Source organism: Pseudoliparis swirei, chromosome 21 (genome assembly GCF_029220125.1).
Source record: "Pseudoliparis swirei isolate HS2019 ecotype Mariana Trench chromosome 21, NWPU_hadal_v1, whole genome shotgun sequence".
Lineage (NCBI taxonomy): Eukaryota > Metazoa > Chordata > Actinopteri > Perciformes > Liparidae > Pseudoliparis > Pseudoliparis swirei.
In genome coordinates this window covers 18,190,668-18,211,482 of record NC_079408.1, presented here as the reverse complement: position 1 = coordinate 18,211,482, position 20,815 = coordinate 18,190,668, and the positions used below count along the sequence as shown (strand labels likewise).

Sequence of the window (20,815 nt, the reverse complement as noted above, 5' to 3'; positions counted from 1 at the left end):
GAAAAAGCTTTTGTTGTGGCGGGTGGACTTAGTCATGATGGACGCAGCCTCCTCCCGAGGAGGGACTCGAACAGGAGTGTCCAGGGTGGGAGGGTCGCGACAATCTTTCTGGCCCGCTTCAGTGACCTGGAAGTGAACAGGACCTGGAGGAAGGCAGATTGCAGCCGATAACCCTCTCGGCCGGCGGATGATGCTCTGCAGCCTGCGCTTGTCTTTGGCTGTGGCTGCAGGGTGCCAGGCGGTGATGGAGGAGCAGATGATGGACTCAACGATGGCCGTGTAGAACTGTACCATCATCTTCCCTGGCAGGTTGAATTTCCTCAGCTGCCTCAGGAAGAACATCCTCTGCTGGGCCTTCTTGGAGATGGAGCCGATGTTCAGCTCCCACTTGAGGTCCTGGGAGATGATGGAGCCCAGGAAGCGGTAGGACTCCACAGCGTCGGCGGGGGAGTCACACAGGATGAGAGGCGGGTGGGGCTGCATTCCTCCTGAAATCCACAACCATCTCCACTGTCTTCAGAGCGTTGAGCTCCAGGTTGTTCTGGCTGCACCAGGTCACCAGGTGGTCAGTCTCCCACCTGTAGGCGGTCTCGTCCCCACCAGAGATGAGTCCAATGAGGGTGGTGTCATCCGCGAACTTTAGGAGCTTGACGGACTGGTGACTGGAGGTGCAGCTGTTGGTGTACAGGGAGAACAGCAGAGGGAGAGAACACAGCCTTGGGGAACCCGTGCTGGTGGTCCGGGAGCCTGAGACGTGTTTCCCCAGCCTCACGTGCTGCTTCCTGTCGGTCAGGAAGTCTGTGATCCACCTGCAGGTGGAGTCGGGCACGTGCAGCTGGGAGAGCTTGTCCTGCAGCAGGGACGGGATGATTGTATTGAAGGCAGAGCTGAAGTCCACAAACAGGATCCTGGCGTAGGTTCCTCGGGAGTCCAGATGCTGGAGGATGTAGTGAAGGGCCATGTTGACTGCATCGTCTGCAGACCTGTTGGCTCTGTAGGCGAACTGCAGGGGGTCCAGGAGTGGGTCTGTGATGGTCTTAAGGTGTGACAGGACCAAGCGTTCAAAGGACTTCATGACCACAGAGGTCAGGCGACGGGCCTGTAGTCATTGAGTCCTGTGATCTTGGGTTTTTGGGGACGGGATGATGGTGGAGGCCTTGAAGCAGGCTGGAACGTGGCATGTCTCCAGGGAGGTGTTGAAGATGTCGGTGAACACCGGAGACAGCTGGTCAGCACAGTGCTTCAGGGTGGAGGGGAGACGGAGTCCGGGCCCGCTGCTTTGGGGGTTCTGCTTTTAAACAGCCTGTTGACGCTCTCTCCAGGATGACGAGGCGTCGCTGAGTTGATGGAGGGTGCTCCAGAGGTGTGAGCCCCTGATGGGCTGGGGAGGGTGGGCTGATGGTCTGTGGCTTGTTGATGGGGCTGTGGGGATTGTCTCAGGACTGCTCCATTGTCTTTCAAAGCGGCAGTAGAACTCATTGAGCTCGTCTGCCAGAAGCACATTGTTCATGGAGTGGGGTGATTTGGGCCTGTAGTTGGTGATCTGCCTGAGCCTCTCCAGACAGAAGCAGAGTCGTTTGCTGAGAGCTGCTGTTGCAGTTTCTCAGAGTACAGTCGTTTAGCATCTCTCACCGCCTTGCTAAACCTGTATTTTGACTCTGTGTACAGGTCCTTGTCCCCACTCCTGAATGCCTGGTCCTTCTGCAGTCTTAGCTTCCTGAGCTCCGCTGTGAACCAGGGTTTGTCGTTGTTATAACTCACCCTGGAGCTGGATGGAATACAGCTGTCCTCACAGAAGCTGATGTAGGAAGTTACAGCCTCTGTGTACTCATCCAGGCTGTTGGTAGCAGTCCTGAAGACATCCCAGTCAGTACAGTCCAAGCACGCCCGTAGATCCTCCAGAGCCTCACTGGTCCACTTCTTGAACTTCCTCACCACAGGTTTGCAGAGCTTTAGTCTCTGCCTGTATGAGGAATCAGATGAACCATGACGTGGTCAGAGTTTCCCAGTGCAGCTCGAGGGACGGCGTGATAGGCCCTGCTGATTGTTGTGTAGCAGTGGTCCAGAATGCTCTTCTCTCTGGTAGGGCATTTAATTAACTGTCTATATTTAGGAGTTCGTGGCTGAGGTTTCCTTTGTTAAAATCCCAGTACAATAACTAAAGAGTCCGGGAAGGTCCGCTCCACACACCGTATCTGTTCGGCGAGGTCCGCTGTGCCTCGTGCACGTTCCCCTGCCGCGGCATGTAAACTCCGGCCAGGATGAATGAAGCGAACTCACGTGGGGAGTAGAAGGGTTTGCAGTGAATGATAAAAGATTCCAGGTCCGGCGAACAGTGCTGTAGGATCACCGTTACGTCGTTGCACCAGCCGTTGTTGAGGTAAAAGCAGATTCCTCCACCCTTTGTTTTTCCGGAGAGCTCCGTGACCCGGTCCGCTCGGAACAGCTGGAAGCCAGCGAGCTGGAGCGCAGAGTCTGGAATCGAGCCACTAAGCCATGATTCCGTGAAGCACAGAACGGAGGATGAGGAGAAGTCTCTGTCTCTCCCCACCAGCAGCTGGAGTTCGTCCAGTTTGTTGCACAGTGAGCGGACGTTGGAGAGAAATATGCCCGGCAGCGCTGTACGAGATCCCCGTTTCCGTAGCCGTACAAGCGCCCCTGAGCGTTTCCCTCTCCGCCGGCGTCTCACCGCGTGGGCGAAGGTGAGCACACCTTTCACAAAAATGTCCAGTAACTCCACAGAAGTTAAAAAAGTTGGAAGTAAATCCGCTGGAGTTGTTCCCCTGATGTTCAAGAGCTCTTCTCTGGTGAAAGAGCTCTGGGAATCCCAGCAGAAAACAGTATTTAAAACGAAAACAACAAAAAACATCGCGCACCAACACACCGAGGCGACCGTCCGCGGCGCCATCGCAGCTTTAACACATGAAGAATAGACTTCTATACAACCAGAGGAGTCGGCCCCTGGTGGTCAGGAGAGAGAATGCAGGTACAAACGCATGCTGAGCATTTGATTTGTGACCTTTTTTTTGTTTCTCTGAAGTCCTCAACACGCTTGTCAGATAGTCGGAAACCTTCTTCCCAACAGTTCAAATTAGTCTTTTTCTTTCTAAAACAGTATTGCACTGTTATTTCGCTGTTTTTAAACTGTTATTACACTGATATTACGCTTTTATTACACTGTTATTACACTGTTATTACATTGTTTGCTACTCCGACTAACCAGCTGAGCAGGTTTAGTTTGTTTTTACTGCTACATCTTAAAATAGGCAAGATTTATCTTGTCACCCCAATGAAATATCACGTTCAATCGAACACATTCATGTCGAACCCTGTGCAACGTTTCAAGGGAAGACATGTTTAAGATATTGTCCCATGTTATAAAACACATCAAGACACCGCCCAGTGGGGACACAGCATGTGTTGGTTTGGTCTCCACCTCCTCCTGAGAAAGAGAGCTGTGTCTCTGAGTGACTGCTCTCTAACCGCCGGTCTGCTGCCTGCTGCAGAGCAGCTGAAGCTCTCTGGCTTCACCACAGCTTGTTCTGCTCAGAGAAGCTGACGAGCATCACGGTGACTGAACCCACACGGGAACTCTGGGCCATCTGGGAGCTCTGGGGGCATAAAAACACAGAAACAATGAGCTTGTATTGTAAACGCTGTTTCCAAGCCAAAGAGGCTCAAGGGAAGAGCAGAGCTGGTCTCCAAGAGACCTCTCATCTGGTCTCCAAGAGACCTCTTATCTGGTCTCCAAGAGACCTCTCATCTGGTCTCCAAGAGACCTCTTATCTGGTCTACAAGAGACCTCTCATCTGGTCTACAAGAGACCTCTCATCTGGTCTCCAAGAGACCTCTCATCTGGTCTACAAGAGACCTCTTATCTGGTCTCCAAGAGACCTCTTATCTGGTCTACAAGAGACCTCTCAGCTGGTCTCCAAGAGACCTCTTATCTGGTCTACAAGAGACCTCTCAGCTGGTCTACAAGAGACCTCTCAGCTGGTCTACAAGAGACCTCTCATCTGGTCTACAAGAGACCTCTCAGCTGGTCTCCAAGAGACCTCTTATCTGGTCTACAAGAGACCTCTCATCTGGTCTACAAGAGACCTCTCATCTGGTCTACAAGAGACCTCTTATCTGGTCTACAAGAGACCTCTCAGCTGGTCTACAAGAGACCTCTCATCTGGTCTACAAGAGACCTCTCAGCTGGTCTACAAGAGACCTCTCATCTGGTCTACAAGAGACCTCTCAGCTGGTCTACAAGAGACCTCTCATCTGGTCTACAAGAGACCTCTCAGCTGGTCTACAAGAGACCTCTCAGCTGGTCTACAAGAGACCTCTCATCTGGTCTACAAGAGACCTCTCAGCTGGTCTACAAGAGACCTCTCAGCTGGTCTACAAGAGACCTCTCATCTGGTCTACAAGAGACCTCTCAGCTGGTCTACAAGAGACCTCTTATCTGGTCTACAAGAGACCTCTCAGCTGGTCTACAAGAGACCTCTCAGCTGGTCTACAAGAGACCTCTTATCTGGTCTCCAAGAGACCTCTCATCTGGTCTACAAGAGACCTCTCATCTGGTCTCCAAGAGACCTCTCATCTGGTCTACAAGAGACCTCTCATCTGGTCTACAAGAGACCTCTCAGCTGGTCTACAAGAAACCTCTTATCTGGTCTACAAGAGACCTCTCATCTGGTCTCCAAGAGACCTCTCATCTGGTCTCCAAGAGACCTCTCATCTGGTTTACAAGAGACCTCTCATCTGGTCTACAAGAGACCTCTCATCTAGTCTACAAGAGACCTCTCATCTGGTCTACAAGAGACCTCTCAGCGGGTCTACAAGAGACCTCTCATCTGGTTTACAAGAGACCTCTCATCTGGTTTACAAGAGACCTCTCATCTGGTTTACAAGAGACCTCTCATCTGGTCTACAAGAGACTTCTCAGCGGGTCTACAAGAGACCTCTTATCTGGTCTACAAGAGACCTCTCAGCGGGTCTACAAGAGACCTCTCATCTAGTCTACAAGAGACCTCTCATCTGGTTTACAAGAGACCTCTCATCTGGTCTACAAGAGACCTCTCAGCGGGTCTACAAGAGACCTCTCATCTGGTTTACAAGAGACCTCTCATCTGGTTTACAAGAGACCTCTCATCTGGTCTACAAGAGACTTCTCAGCGGGTCTACAAGAGACCTCTTATCTGGTCTACAAGAGACCTCTCAGCGGGTCTACAAGAGACCTCTCATCTAGTCTACAAGAGACCTCTCATCTGGTTTACAAGAGACCTCTCAGCGGGTCTTCAAGAGACCTCTTATCTGGTCTACAAGAGACCTCTCATCTGGTCTACAAGAGACCTCTCATCTGGTCTACAAGAGACCTCTTATCTGGTCTACAAGAGACCCTTTCATCTGGTTTACAAGAGACCTCTCATCTGGTCTACAAGAGACCTCTTATCTGGTCTACAAGAGACCTCTCAGCTGGTCTGCAAGAGACCTCTCATCTAGTCTACAAGAGACCTCTCATCTAGTCTACAAGAGACCTCTCATCTGGTTTACAAGAGACCTCTCATCTAGTCTACAAGAGACCTCTCATCTGGTTTACAAGAGACCTCTCATCTAGTCTACAAGAGACCTCTCATCTAGTCTACAAGAGACCTCTCAGCGGGTCTACAAGAGACCTCTCATCTGGTCTACAAGAGACCTCTCATCTGGTCTACAAGAGACCTCTTATCTGGTCTACAAGAGACCTCTCAGCGGGTCTTCAAGAGACCTCTTATCTGGTCTACAAGAGACCTCTCATCTGGTCTACAAGAGACCTCTCATCTGGTCTACAAGAGACCTCTCATCTGGTCTACAAGAGACCTCTCATCTGGTCTACAAGAGACCTCTCATCTAGTCTACAAGAGACCTCTCATCTAGTCTACAAGAGACCTCTCATCTAGTCTACAAGAGACCTCTCATCTGGTCTACAAGAGACCTCTCATCTAGTCTACAAGAGACCTCTCATCTAGTCTACAAGAGACCTCTCATCTGGTCTACAAGAGACCTCTCATCTAGTCTACAAGAGACCTCTCATCTAGTCTACAAGAGACCTCTCATCTGGTCTACAAGAGACCTCTCATCTGAGCCGGTGTACACAAGAGCTTTAATGGGCCAGTGTTGGTCCACCTGGGCTACCGTAGAAACATGGCGCCCTAAGGACACACAGGGATGCTTAGTTTCAGGTGAATTCAAACATAGTTATAAATGTTATATTCTATTTCTGCTAATAGCCCCCCCCCTCAATGCTAAACACTGGCTCTTACTGGTTTTTACACATTAATGTTGAACACAGTGAACAAAGAACTTCATCTGCAGACATGTTTCTGTTCCAGCGGGCGTGGCCCTTTAAGAGCCTTCTTCTTCTTTGAATGCACAAAGGTTCTATACCTCCATGTGAGCTCGTTGGGGTTCTTCATCCCTCGCTCGCTGCTCTCTGAAGCCACAGCGGTGATCCTGTGAGAGCTAAATATAGCTCTCACAGAGAAACGCCGCGCCAGCACTCCTCCCCCGACATCCTCCTCAGCATCCCTCTAACCTGTGTGTGTGTGTGTGTGTGTGTGTGTGTGTGTGTGTGTGTGTGTGTGTGTGTGTGTGTGTGTGTGTGTGTGTGTGTGTGTGTGTGTGTGTGTGTGTGTGTGTGTGTGTGTGTGTGTGTGTGTGTGTGTGTGTGTGTGTGTGTGTGTGTGTGTGTGTGTGTGTGTGTGTGTGTGTGTGTCAGGAGCGCGCCGCCAAGTGGCGGACGTCTGACGGGCTGATGGACGGCCTGACCACCAACGGCGTGCTGGTGATGCACCCGGCCGGGGAGTTTGTGTCGGAGCCGGCGCCCGGCGTCTGGAGGGAGATCTCCGTGTGTGGGAACGTGTTCGCCCTGAGGGAGACACGCTCGGCCCAGCAGAGGGGCAAACTGGTGAGGGGGGGGCAAATGTTTCGCTATCTTACGATATATTTCGTATGTTACATTATGTTACGTATGTTACATTATCTTACGCTATGTTACGTATGTTACATTATCTTACGCTATGTTTCGTATGTTACGGTATGTTACGTTATCTGACGGTATGTTACGCTATCTTAAGATATGTTACGATATGTTACAGTATGTTAAGCTATGTTTCGTATGTTATGATATGTTACATTATTTTACATTATCTTATGCTATCTTATGGTATGTTACAATTTGTTTCGTATTTTACGATATGTTACATTATGTTACGTTATCTTACGATATCTTACGATATGTTACGGTATAAAACGATGTGCTCTCGTGCTTCATGCAGCTCGTTACGATCCACCTGCTGCTGTCATGACGTCATTACATCCACGTCCAGGGAGCGGCTGTCATTAACATTAATTATTCCGTAATTCAGAAAGTAAATTATAAACTTTTCTGAAATTCTGATTTATCTAATAATACCCTTGTGGCTCTTACAGGGGCTGATGGGGAAATGAGTCCCGGGTTTTACCCTGATAAGGTCACAAAGTTTGAGGTCACTGACCTTGACTTGACCCCTGAAGTGAACGGGTTCCTCAATGTCACGTAGAGTGAACATCCTGGTACTGCAGAACGCAACTGCCTCGAGTTACAAGTTGTTATTTGTTGGAGAGGGAACATTGATGAACACTTTAAATTCCAATGTAAATGCACCAAATGACAGTCCTGGAGGAAAAGGTCACGCCAAAGTGCAGCAGAAATAAATCAAATAAAGAAACGAGAGAAAATATCTGAGTGTGAGGAAGACGTTTCACATTCATCATATTACACTCAAGAGCATTACTGTGCATATGTAGGGTCTCATTCATATAACATGAATACATTAATAACACTAATACATGACATATCCATGCCCCAGATTAAACTGCCCAGGTGCACACGTTTGGCTGGACAGCACCATCCCGTCACGGGCCTTTAAAAGACTTGCTGAGCATTATTTAAAAGAATATAGGAAATGAAGTTGCTGTGGAGTCTCGTCCCTTTTCCCCGTTAGTGTGAACCTCCCGATCCACACTTTGGCCACACATTCCCAGACGTGACTGTGACGTCTGGAAAAGTACTCATTGTTAGTTTAAATACGACATGTTCTCCCTTTTCATGTTTCCAACGAGATTTCACAAAATGTTTGGTCCTGGAGACCCATTGGTCAGCATGTGTATGAACCCTGAGTCCAGGATCCCACTGTTACCTGTACATGAGACGCTGATGCTCTGAGGGAAGCCTCACCAGTCTGAGCCGGAACCCGTGCAGCACGGCGCCACCTTGTGGTACGGAGGGGAACGACTCCTGTTGCCTTCTTCTCTCTCCAGGTGGAGAACGAGTCCAACACCCTCCAGGACGGCTCCCTGATCGACCTGTGCGGGGCCACGCTGCTCTGGAGGACCCCTGCCGGCCTGCGCCACACCCCCACCCTCAAACAGCTGGAGTCCCTCCGCCAGGAGCTGAACGCCGCCCGGCCCCAGTGCCCCGTGGGCTTCAACACGCTGGCCTTCCCGAGTCTGGCCCAGCGCGAGATCGTGGACAAGAAGCAGCCCTGGGTCTACGTCAACTGCGGCCACGTGCACGGCTACCACAACTGGGGCTACCGCAAGGACAAGGGCCCCGGGGGCCCCGCGGGCACGGCGCCGGCCAGCACTGGGGAGCGGGAGTGCCCCATGTGCCGGCGAGTGGGCCCCTACGTGCCGCTGTGGCTGGGCTGCGAGGGGGGGCTGTACCTGGACGCCGGGCCCCCGACTCACGCCTTCTGCCCCTGTGGCCACGTGTGCTCAGAAAAGACAGTGGTGGGCTGGAGCCAGATCCCGCTGCCCCACGGCACCCACGCCTTCCACGCCGCCTGCCCCTTCTGCGGCACCTGGCTGACGGGCGAGCAGGGCCACATCAAACTCATCTTCCAAGGGCCCGTGGACTGAGGGGCGGAGGAGGTGGAGGCGCGTGCTCCAACACGCTGAACACTGGCGGCAGGGAGGAGGAGCGCCGGCGTGGTGAAGCCGGGAGGAGAGCGCTGTACGGGAATAACGTGTAAATAAATGGTGTTGAAATGAAACCGGCGTCCAGCGACCTTTTGTCCTCTCCGTGAGTCACGCTTCATTTTGCACGAACACGAGCGCTCACAGGTCACCAGATAATCTGTTTCCATGAAAACTCACTTTTATAAACCAAATGAATACAAAATCTAGTCAAGACTTTGACAAGGTTATAAATAATGATTTTTATTGTAAATATTAATGTAGTTCTTCTTGTGGCTCAAAGGAAGGCCAGTTTTATAGCTTAACCAGCATAACTGTTTTCAGCTGCGCTCACATCAAAAGGGTATAAAGGGTTTTCTCCCCCTCTGTTAGTCTTCTCAGGCGATAACACAATGTACCACTAGAACACTGGAGATGGGCCTCTACACACCTCTGTAGAGACTTCATTAACACCAGAGAATAGTCATCTACACATTAACATGTAGAGAGTTTATGATTCATTTAATGTATCTTCATTGGAAAAACAGTGCTTTGAACAATAAGGACATTTCTACGTGACTCCTAACTTTTGTACGGTAGTGTTTGTTATATATTTAATTTTCTCTGCATGTTTTTATGTTCCGAGTCTGACGTGATGTTTTGATTCTCCCTTCTCTGAAGTTGTTTTCTTCTTGTCTTGTTGACGACGTCTCAGAGTATCTTCTCTATTCTCACTCTGTTTGTGCATCCTTGTACACACCTTGTAAATGCCATGTTGTGTTCTTAGTTGTTTTTGCCTCTCAGGACTCCAGATGAAACGTCTCCTCTTGGCTCATAACTCTGGCACATTAACAGAAATGTTTTATTAATGTGCAGCGACGAATAAACCAAAGAAAATAAATACATGTAAAACACATTTACCTGGACGGCAAAGAAATGAAACGAGGCTCAAAGGAGGAAACCAACATGAGGACGAGACCACGCAGAGTTCATAGATATGAGCTCATCGCTCATGATATCTGCTGCAAAGGTCACGATGCAGAGGGCAGCGGCCATGACACCCACAGCAGGCTTGTTGTTTATATCGGTGACAGAACAACAACCTCAAAGGGTCACTTCATTTGACCTGTGTCTGTATGTGTGTGTGTGTGTGTGACAGGCAGTCAGAGGACATCTACACTATGGTAGCTGGGGTGAGGGATGCTTCCTGTGGGGCTCCGGTGGACCTCAGTGTGTGTGTGTGTGTGACAAACATCCCATATGAATTATGCTGTCATCAGTTTACGACCCATCGGACTTACACATTGATGCCGATGAAGCATTTTATAACCACGCCCACAGCCAATGGTAGCGGTACGGTGCTTCTTGATTGGCCAGTGAACACACGTGACCTCGACCTCGTGGGGTCAGACTGTATACAGAACATGGACGTACCTCTCAGGAGGCCATACAAATCCTTTATTAATATATAAACACACAATATATCATATATGATGTATATATTATATATGATAGATATATATTAATATATTTAAATTTATATTATATAATATATATTATACAGAATATATATTATGTATAATATATATTATATACACAAATACAGTAGTTGCAGTTTACATCCGTGTCCGTCCAGCATTTGATCTTTTTATCCATTTCAGTGAAATTGTCCTGATTCACATATTATGCTTAACCCTTTAGTCATGACATGTGACCTCCAGGTGGACGTTAGAGCATTCTGAAGGAATCCCCTCAGGGGGGAGAACACGTTACAAACAAAGCCAGAGCAGCTCTCGTGTGACGTTGATCTTTTTCATCATTTTATTATATATCGTATATTTATAATATGTACAGAAAGAACAACATGATGAGTCGGCCGGGAGCCGAGCAGAAGACCGACACGGCCACTCCAGCTGGTGAGGTTCAGCCAATGAGAGGCCGGCGTGAGCCGACCACGAGGACAACCCTTCATCCAGACCACAAGAAGACAGTCAGGTGTCGTTTCATCACCATCACATTCAGAAGCACTGCTAGTGTGTCTTTGACCCCGCCCCCACGGGAGGCCCCGCCCCTCACAGCCCCTCCAACACAGCAGCAGGATTCATTGAATACAATAAAATCAACAGGATATCAAGACTGGATGGAACAAAGATTTGTTTTTAAAAATAAAAGGGAAAAAAATCAGTCATCAAACCCCAAAACACCCGTGTGTGTGTGTGTGTGTGTGTGTCTTGAGTTTCAAATGCTTGCTTGTTTGTTTTGAATCTACTCAAGAGAGACTGGTGTGATGCCAACATGTGTCCAGAGCTCAGGAATGTCACACACTCACACACAGAGACACACACACTCACACACCCACACGGGGGGCGGGGCTGTTGATGTAGACTTGCAGGTCTCAGGCTTTTTCTTGCAGAGAACCTAAGCCGAGCAAGGGGGCGGAGCTTGAGGAGCAGTGACACACGGTTGGCTGGAAGGAGGGGGGGGGGGCCAGAGGTGGGAGTTCATATCCAGTCAGCAAACACAAGACCAGTCAGTCCCTGGACCTCCGGAATGCCCCACGCCCCCTGAACACAACACAGGTGATGAAACTCAAACTACAGGCTCAGACACACGAGGCCCAACAGAACCCTTTTGGGCGTGGAGGCCCAACAGAACCCTTTTGGGCATTGAGGCCCAACAGAACCCTTTTGGGCGTTGAGGCCCAACAGAACCCTTTTGGGCGTAGAGGCCCAACAGAACCCTTTTGGTCGTGGAGGCCCAACAGAACCCTTTTGGGCGTGGAGGCCCAACAGAACCATTTTGGGCGTAGAGGCCCAACAGAACCCTTTTGGGCGTGGAGGCCCTCTGGGTCCTTCTCTCATTCCTCCGGGTTCCCCTGGAGGTCGGGCTGAGACCCGACACAGCTTTGAGCTCCAGGCACGTAAAAAGCAAGGCCATTCTCACCGTCGCCACGGCAACCACGCGGCCCCATGCCCAAACCGCTCGAGTGAAGCAACATTATCTGCCGATGAGCGCGGGGAGAGAGCTGGACCTCAAGAGATGTTAGAGTGAAGAAAACCAAGAAGAAGCATCCGACTCAGACGATGAGGGAACACACACACACACACACACACACACACACACACACACACACACACACACACACACACACACACACACACACACACACACACACACACACACACACACACACACACACACACACACACACACACACACACACACACACACACACACACACACACACACACACACACACACACACACACACACACACACACACCATCTCCCCCCCAGCTTCACGACGCTCTGTGTGTGTGGAGTAGAGATCTTGGTTATTGGAAAAGTTGCAAAAAAACTAAACAAAAAGCAAAACAATAAAACCACAATAATAAAAAGTAATTTGTAAGATTAATGCATACTTTTACCAATAGTTTCACTTAAGTTAGACAGAGTGACACACACACACACACACACACAGAGAGACACACACACGCCATCTATAATCTTTAGTGTTGGTCCAGGAAGTGTCTGAGTTAAATGTTACAGCATTTTCTCAGGTTGCTTTCTTTGTGGATGAAATGGAGACGACATGGTGACCTCATGACCCCACCCCCACCCTACAGGCTGTCTCCTGTGTGCGATGTCATCACAGGTCCAAACCAAACAAAAAAAGGGGGGGGGAGAGACACACATTTCCTACAGTGTGCGACTCCAGCACACTGCAAAATGTGTTTGTGTGTGTATATATATATGTATGGGAGTGTGTGTGTGTGTGTGTGTGTGTGTGTGTGTAGAGATAAGCTCAATAGAAATCTAATCTTCCACCGGCTCCATTCCAATCTGAATCCCCCCCCCCCCCCCCGTCATTTCTTCCTGTCCTCTTGGCAGACAGTGGGCGTGGCCTCAGCATCTGTCCCCGCCTCACGGCGTTCCCTCTCGGCTGTTTGATGCCCGACATGAACCTGACCGCCACGGGGTCTCCTGGTGGGGGGGGGGGGGGGGTGAGGGGGGGTCTGGTGACCGGGTGGTGTAAAGGTGGGAACACAGAAAGGGAGAATTCAGTGGAGGGTGGTGGTGTGTGTGTGTGTGGGGGGGGGGGTCTCTTAACAGCACCCCCCCCCGGACTGCCGGACCGGGGTGCTCTCGATCTTCAGGTTGGGCTTGTCCCCGCCGGCCGTGGCCCCCGGGCCCATGCGCTTCTTGATCTCCGCGGCCATGGTCATGAAGGCCTGCTCCACGTTGGTGGCGTTCTTGGCGCTCGTCTCCAGGAAGGGGATCGCCAGGGAGTCGGCGAACTCCTGAGGCGGGAAGGAGAGAGGTCAGGGCTCAGAGGTCAGGGCTCAGAGGTCAGGGCTCAGAGGCTGCTGCTCCACCACTATGAGAACACATCGTGCTTCACGCTCGGTCACTTTAAGAACCTTCGGGCGTCTTCTTCTAGACGGGAGCTGAAGACATGTTTGTTTCAGGATATTTTTAATACTTTTGTCTCTTTGCATCACCAAAGGTTCCCGTGAGAGGGAAAGCCTCATTTTTAAAAGCTTGTAAAGCTAAAGATGAGCGTTGGAGTTCCATGGTCTATTTATTTACTACTCGCTCATCATGGCCCGATTCAGACGGCAATTTAGCCCTAAAACACAAGCTGGATATATATTTACCTTGTGAGAGATAAAGCACATCTCATCATCCTCATTCACACATTTAAACTTCCAATACAACAGATATTCACACTGGGAAAGATGAATTCATAATTAAAAATCCACACTGACCCGAGGGTCGTGACTCAGCAGTCCAACTACATTTATACAATATGAATAACTTCCTGAGCATCAGAGACGAAGCGCTAAAAAACATCAAAGTAAACCTCCATCGTTAAAGAAAAAGGGTTCAGTAAGAAATAACATCTTAGGAGAAAAACGAACTCGGGTAGAATTCAATATAGACATTATAATAAAGAACCTTCAAGAATACATATTATTGGCAGTTTTCAGATTGTTGTTAATAACAAATAAATGTCACATTATAAGACCTGTGACAATTAGCATAATACATATTTTTCTTCGTGGGCTTATTGTGAAAGACCAGAGGCATCGTGTAATGTGCGTGTGGTCAGAGGGCGGAGCAGCTCACCTTGGCCGTGGTGTAGTCCACCACCTTCTTGGTGGTGAGGTCACACTTGTTGCCCACCAGCAGCTTGTTGACGTTCTCACTGGCGTAGCGGTTGATTTCCTGGAGCCACTGCTTCACGTTGTTGTAGGACTCCTGAGGAGGAGGAGGAGGAGGGTCAGTTCATTGATACAGGGGGGGGGAGAAATATACCACCAGTGCCCTCCTCCTCCTCCTCCTCCTCCGACCCACCTGGTCCGTCACGTCGTACACCACGATGATGCCATGGGCTCCGCGGTAGTAGCTGGAGGTGATGGTGCGAAACCTCTCCTGACCGGCAGTGTCCCACTGAGAGAGGAGGAGGAGGAGGAGGAGGAGAACACACGGGAAACACATGTGAATAAACCGCTGCAGAGTGACTGGAGCACCGGGAGGAGGAGCATGAGGTTGAGCATGAGGAGGAGCAAGAAGAGGAGCAAGAGGAGGAACATGTGGAGGAGCATGAGGAGGAGCATGAGGAGGAGCATGAGGAGGAACATGTGGAGGAGCAAGAGGAGGAGCAAGAGGAGGAGCAAGAGGAGGAACATGAGGTTGAGCATGAGGTTGAGCATGAGGTTGAGCATGAGGAGGAGCAAGAAGAGGAGCAAGAGGAGGAGCAAGAGGAGGAGCATGAGGAGGAGCATGAGGAGGAACATGAGGTTGAGCAAGAAGAGGCGCATGAGGAGGAACATGAGCAGGAACATGAGGAGGAGCAAGAGGAGGAGCATGAGGAGGAACAAGAGGAGGAACAAGAGGAGGAGCAAGAGGAGCAGCAAGAGGAGGAGCATGAGGAGCAGCAAGAGGAGGAGCATGAGGAGGAACAAGAGGAGGAGCAAGAGGAGGCGCAAGAGGAGGCGCATGAGGAGCAAGAGGAGGAGCAAGAGGAGGAGCAAAAGGAGGAGCAAAAGGAGGAGCAAGAGGAGGAGCAAGAGGAGGAGCAAGAGGTTGAGCATGAGGTTGAGCATGAGGTTGAGCATGAGGTTGAGCATGAGGAGGAGCATGAGGAGGAGCAAGAGGAGGAGCATGAGGAGGAACATGAGGTTGAGCAAGAAGAGGAGCATGAGGAGGAACATGAGCAGGAACATGAGGAGGAGCATGAGGAGGAGCATGAGGAGGAGCATGAGGAGGAGCAAGAGGAGGAGCATGGGGAGGAGCAAGAGGAGGAGCATGAGGAGGAACATGAGGTGGAGCATGAGGAGGAGCAAGAGGAGGAGCAAGAGGAGGAGCAAGAGGAGGAACAAGAGGAGGAGCAAGAGGAGGAGCAAGAGGAGGAGCATGAGGAGGAGCAAGAGGAGGAGCATGAGGAGGAACATGAGGTTGAGCAAGAAGAGGAGCATGAGGAGGAGCATGAGCAGGAGCAAGAGGAGGAGCAAGAGGAGGAGCAAGAGGAGGAGCAAGAGGAGGAGCAAGAGGAGGAGCAAAAGGAGGAGCAAAAGGAGGAGCAAGAGGAGGAGCATGAGGAGGAGCAAGAGGAGGAGCAAGAGGAGGAGCAAGAGGAGGAGCATGAGGAGGAGCATGAGGAGGAGCATGAGGAGAACCTTCCAGCAGGCTCACAGGAGACCGCTTCCCCCCCCATGGGGTCCCCTGGGTCACTGACCACGACCCGTAGAGGAGAACCGGCTCTTAGTTCCCCTGAAGTACCAGTACTCCCAGTACACCAGTACCAGTTTGAGAATGCAATGGAACACAGAACCAGTACCGCGGCCTTAAAGCTTCTTCTGTTATGTTTCTACACGGCTGCATATCTGCAGGTAGATGACGTATCGGGTCAGAGTGTTTCTCTTTTCCCAGGTGAACACTTTGCCGGGTGCTTCTCCTCCGCAGAGTTTTGGGTCGTCTGGTTGCTAGGATACGGAACGTCCACAGCGAGCAAGCCGGCAGTCGATCGAGCCGCCGAGCTCCGGATGAACGCCACGGAGTGAGAGGCTTTAGTGCGTTTGCCCCGCCCCCTCACACAGAAAGCACCGCGGTACACACCAGGTGTGTGTGTGTGTGTGTGTGTGTGTGTGTGTGCGTGCTCACAATCTGCAGCTTGATGGTCTTGCCGTCCAGCTCGATGGTGCGGATCTTGAAGTCCACTCCGATGGTGCTGATGTAGCTCTCTGTGTAGGTGTCGTCCTGCAGAGGGAACACAAGTGGAGGTGGGGGACACTTAGAGGGCGGACACACACGCGTTGGGAGGCGGAGCTTCGGGAGGCGGAGCTACTTACGGCAAAGCGGAGCAGGAGGCAGGACTTCCCCACTCCAGAGTCTCCGATGAGCAGCAGCTTGAACAGGTAGTCACTGAGAGAGGAAGCAAGGTTAGCACAGGAGCACAGAGGCCCCGGTCCTCCTGGACCAGCTGGTCCAGAGGGGCCCCGGTCCTCCTGGACCAGCTGGTCCAGAGGGGCCCGGTCCTCCTGGACCAGCTGGTCCAGGAAGGTTTGAGCCATTGTAACTCGAACAGGAGGAACTTGTGCATTTATGAGACTATTTTTCAGCGTTGGAACGAATTAACATCTTTCTAGGAATATAAACGTTGGTTTTCTGTTGAGCTGGGAAACTCCGTCCAAGTACAGACACTCTGACATGATGGGACTACAATCCCCGTCGCCCCCCCACCCAACCACAGGAGGACTACACCGGCACATAGAGGCCCAACACCGCTGCTGCTCCTGTGTCACAGCCTGACCGCAATCAGCAGAGGTCATGTCAACAAGCTCTGAAAGACCACCTGAAGGGCACAGCCCTGGATACTCTCACTCAGTGATGTGAAGAGGCAGGTAAGTAGTAACTATTAATAAGTAAGGCACTGTATCACCTGCAATTTTTATTGATTATTAAATTCCGTACTTTGAGGACTACTAATAGGTTTTTCCAACTTTCTTTTCTTTAAATAAAACCCTTTTAAAGTCCTGATGGCGACCACTTACATTTAAATTAACAGGTCACATTTTCGTTATTAAGCTGATGTATCCTAATTACTCAAAATATACGGTGACCAAACACGGCGGTGCTGAAGGACCGTTTCATTTGATGAGCAGAATTATCTTTGAAACAATCTGAGATGTGAAACCAGCCGATTGTGGTCCCACTCGGTGAAGCAGCTGAAGACCAGAGGCCCGGAGCCACAGCTCGGCATGTGGACTACTCCAGATCGTCACGGCAACAGCCCTCTGGTCATCTACTGTCTCCTAGGTGAAGCGGGTGTCTCCTAGATGAAGCGGGTGTCTCCTAGGTGAAGCGGGTGTCTCCTATGTGAAGCAGTGTCTCCTAGATGAAGCGGGTGTCTCCTAGGTGAAGCAGGTGTCTCCTAGGTGAAGCAGGTGTCTCCTAGGTGAAGCAGGTGTCTCCTAGGTGAAGCAGGTGTCTCCTAGGTGAAGCAGGTGTCTCCTATGTGAAGCAGGTGTCTCCTAGGTGAAGCAGGTGTCTCCTAGGTGAAGCAGTGTCTCCTAGGTGAAGCAGGTGTCTCCTAGGTGAAGCAGGTGTCTCCTAGGTGAAGCAGTGTCTCCTAGGTGAAGCAGTGTCTCCTAGGTGAAGCAGTGTCTCCTAGGTGAAGCAGTGTCTCCTAGGTGAAGCAGTGTCTCCTAGGTGAAGCAGTGTCTCCTATGTGAAGCAGTGTCTCCTATGTGAAGCAGTGTCTCCTATGTGAAGCAGTGTCTCCTAGGTGAAGCAGTGTCTCCTAGGTGAAGCAGGTGTCTCCTAGGTGAAGCAGGTGTCTCCTAGGTGAAGCAGTGTCTCCTAGGTGAAGCAGTGTCTCCTAGGTGAAGCAGTGTCTCCTAGGTGAAGCAGTGTCTCCTAGGTGAAGCGGGTGTCTCCTATGTGAAGCGGGTGTCTCCTAGATGAAGCAGTGTCTCCAAGGTGAAGCAGGTGTCTCCAAGGTGAAGCAGGTGTCTCCAAGGTGAAGCAGGTGTCTCCAAGGTGAAGCAGGTGTCTCCTAGGTGAAGCAGGTGTCTCCTAGGTGAAGCAGGTGTCTCCTAGGTGAAGCAGTGTCTCCTAGGTGAAGCAGGTGTCTCCTAGGTGAAGCAGGTGTCTCCTAGGTGAAGCAGTGTCTCCTAGGTGAAGCGGGTGTCTCCTAGGTGAAGCAGGTGTCTCCTAGGTGAAGCAGGTGTCTCCTAGGTGAAGCAGTGTCTCCTAGGTGAAGCAGTGTCTCCTAGGTGAAGCAGTGTCTCCTAGGTGAAGCAGTGTCTCCTAGGTGAAGCAGTGTCTCCTAGGTGAAGCAGTGTCTCCTAGGTGAAGCAGGTGTCTCCTATGTGAAGCAGGTGTCTCCTAGGTGAAGCAGGTGTCTCCTAGGTGAAGCAGTGTCTCCTAGGTGAAGCAGTGTCTCCTAGGTGAAGCAGTGTCTCCTAGGTGAAGCAGTGTCTCCTAGGTGAAGCGGGTGTCTCCTAGGTGAAGCAGTGTCTCCTAGGTGAAGCAGGTGTCTCCTAGGTGAAGCAGTGTCTCCTAGGTGAAGCGGGTGTCTCCTAGGTGAAGCAGTGTCTCCTAGGTGAAGCGGGTGTCTCCTAGGTGAAGCAGTGTCTCCTAGGTGAAGCAGGTGTCTCCTAGGTGAAGCAGGTGTCTCCTAGGTGAAGCAGGTGTCTCCTAGGTGAAGCAGGTGTCTCCTAGGTGAAGCAGGTGTCTCCTCGGTGAAGCAGTGTCTCCTAGGTGAAGCAGGTGTCTCCTAGGTGAAGCAGTGTCTCCTAGGTGAAGAGGTGTCTCCTAGGTGAAGCAGTGTCTCCTAGGTGAAGCAGTGTCTCCTAGGTGAAGCAGTGTCTCCTAGGTGAAGCAGTGTCTCCTAGGTGAAGCAGTGTCTCCTAGGTGAAGCAGGTGTCTCCTAGGTGAAGCAGTGTCTCCTAGGTGAAGCAGTGTCTCCTAGGTGAAGCAGGTGTCTCCTATGTGAAGCAGGTGTCTCCTATGTGAAGCAGTGTCTCCTAGGTGAAGCAGTGTCTCCTAGGTGAAGCAGGTGTCTCCTAGGTGAAGCAGTGTCTCCTAGGTGAAGCAGGTGTCTCCTAGGTGAAGCAGGTGTCTCCTAGGTGAAGCAGTGTCTCCTAGGTGAAGCAGTGTCTCCTAGGTGAAGCAGTGTCTCCTAGGTGAAGCAGGTGTCTCCTAGGTGAAGCAGTGTCTCCTAGGTGAAGCAGTGTCTCCTAGGTGAAGCAGTGTCTCCTAGGTGAAGCAGTGTCTCCTAGGTGAAGCAGGTGTCTCCTAGGTGAAGCAGTGTCTCCTAGGTGAAGCAGTGTCTCCTAGGTGAAGCAGTGTCTCCTAGGTGAAGCAGTGTCTCCTAGGTGAAGCAGTGTCTCCTAGGACCCCGTGTGCAGGAGCAGGCGCTGTGAACCAGAGGTTACAGAGTAAACACGGAGACAACGGTTGTCTGCTCAGAGGGGAGTCTCTGCTGCGGCTCCGGGACCAGCAGCAGGACCGACTAGCGACAAGCGGGGGTCCGCTCGTTTCAGGGCGGCCGTCAAATATTCGCCGTACCTGTAGCCGTACCTGTAGCCGTACCTGTAGCCGTACCTGTAGCCGTACCTGTAGCCGTAGCCGTACCCGTCTATCACGAGGCCATAGACCGCCAGATGAGCGTGGCAGTGGAGTATCGTACCCCCTAAAGTAGCACACACTCATCAGGGACAACTTGGTTGTACAGACATAAAGAAGTTGGCTGACACGTGACGTGCCGACGGTCAGTGCGCTCGCGACCTTAAAGCCTTCTAGTAAACCGGAAGCCATTTCTAGGAACTGAAAATGGTCCCGAAGTAGAAACCGAAAACGCACCTATGGCGAATTTAGAGCACCGTTACCGGCCCACGGTGGACGTGCCGTGACGTCCCGCCCGGTGTCGATGGTACGAGCACCGACGCAGGGACGTCATGCAGCGCGAGGAGCTCTTCAGCCCCGGGGCTGACCCGAGCACCGGGAGCCGCTTCGCTGGGTCCCCACAGCGCGCTGCTCGTGTCCTCGTCCCGGGGAAGGGTCGCCTCCCACGGGTTGAGGCACGCGCGAAGAAAAGAACCCAGTCAGCTGGCGTTGTTCCTAGAAAGCCCGCTGCGCCGCGTCCGCGCCCTGTTCCCGGTTCCCGGGAGCTAACACGAGCCACGTAACGACACACATCGCTGCATTATTCATACCGGAAACCGACACACGGAGAGGCCCCAACGGAGTCACGCAGCACGGGACTCACTATTCGGGATTCATGGCTTCAGTCTGGATGGTTCTCTCGACTCGTCTTCCTACTCCGGCGGAAAAAAGATGACTGGTCGGTCCGGGTGTCCGATGCACTTGGGTGGCTGTGTTACCGTCTCCGTTCCGGTCCCGTTATCGCGGCTCCGTGCTCGACCTCTCCCGTTTCATACGTCCTTGGTTCCGGCGGACATGTCCCTGCTCCTCGGGCTGTTCTTACTCCTCGTTCTTCTCCCTCTCCGTGTCCGTTGGTCGCGAGCGGCTCAAGATGGCTGCGCAGGTGCGGTAATGACGTGAGGTGACGTGTCGCTACTCTCAGAAACCAGGCCGGAGCCACGGCGCAGGGGGTTCTGGGAGTTGTAGTTTATCATACCAAGTTGGTTAAAAACAGTCTGACGTCGTGTAGCATGCAGTCATTGGGACCACAGGATGCAGTGTTTCACGGCTAGAGGTTCAAATATACTTAACAAAGGTCAACTCAATATCTATGAGGCAAGATGTTCATCGATGTATTGTATTCAAAATCAAATAAAATTTACAAAATGTAAAATTAAATGTCAAACGAGCTCCG

General features: G+C 51.3%; 2 protein-coding genes across 4 annotated transcripts in view; one reads left to right on the top strand and one right to left on the bottom strand.

Annotated features, from left to right (window-relative positions):
* The window catches only part of peli3 (pellino E3 ubiquitin protein ligase family member 3), a 40,854-nt gene extending 31,789 nt beyond the window's left edge, over positions 1–9,065 (top strand). For all 3 annotated transcript variants that reach the window (XM_056443326.1, XM_056443324.1, XM_056443325.1), the window contains exons 6-7: positions 6,749–6,937; positions 8,332–9,065. In XM_056443326.1, the coding sequence (XP_056299301.1) occupies positions 6,749–6,937; positions 8,332–8,931 (789 nt within the window). In that variant the 3' untranslated portion in view covers positions 8,932–9,065. The remainder of the gene's footprint in view (positions 1–6,748; positions 6,938–8,331) is intronic.
* A 3,294-nt stretch (positions 9,066–12,359) lies between these two features.
* On the bottom strand, positions 12,360–20,781 carry rab1ba (zRAB1B, member RAS oncogene family a). The gene is made up of 6 exons (XM_056443327.1): positions 20,246–20,781; positions 16,323–16,395; positions 16,135–16,230; positions 14,326–14,421; positions 14,098–14,229; positions 12,360–13,268 (listed from the first exon to the last, which is right to left on the bottom strand). Exons 1-6 carry the CDS (start codon positions 20,257–20,259, stop codon positions 13,074–13,076), a joined length of 606 nt encoding a protein of 201 aa, XP_056299302.1. The 5' UTR covers positions 20,260–20,781; the 3' UTR covers positions 12,360–13,073.
* Between the last annotated feature and the right edge of the window lie 34 nt (positions 20,782–20,815).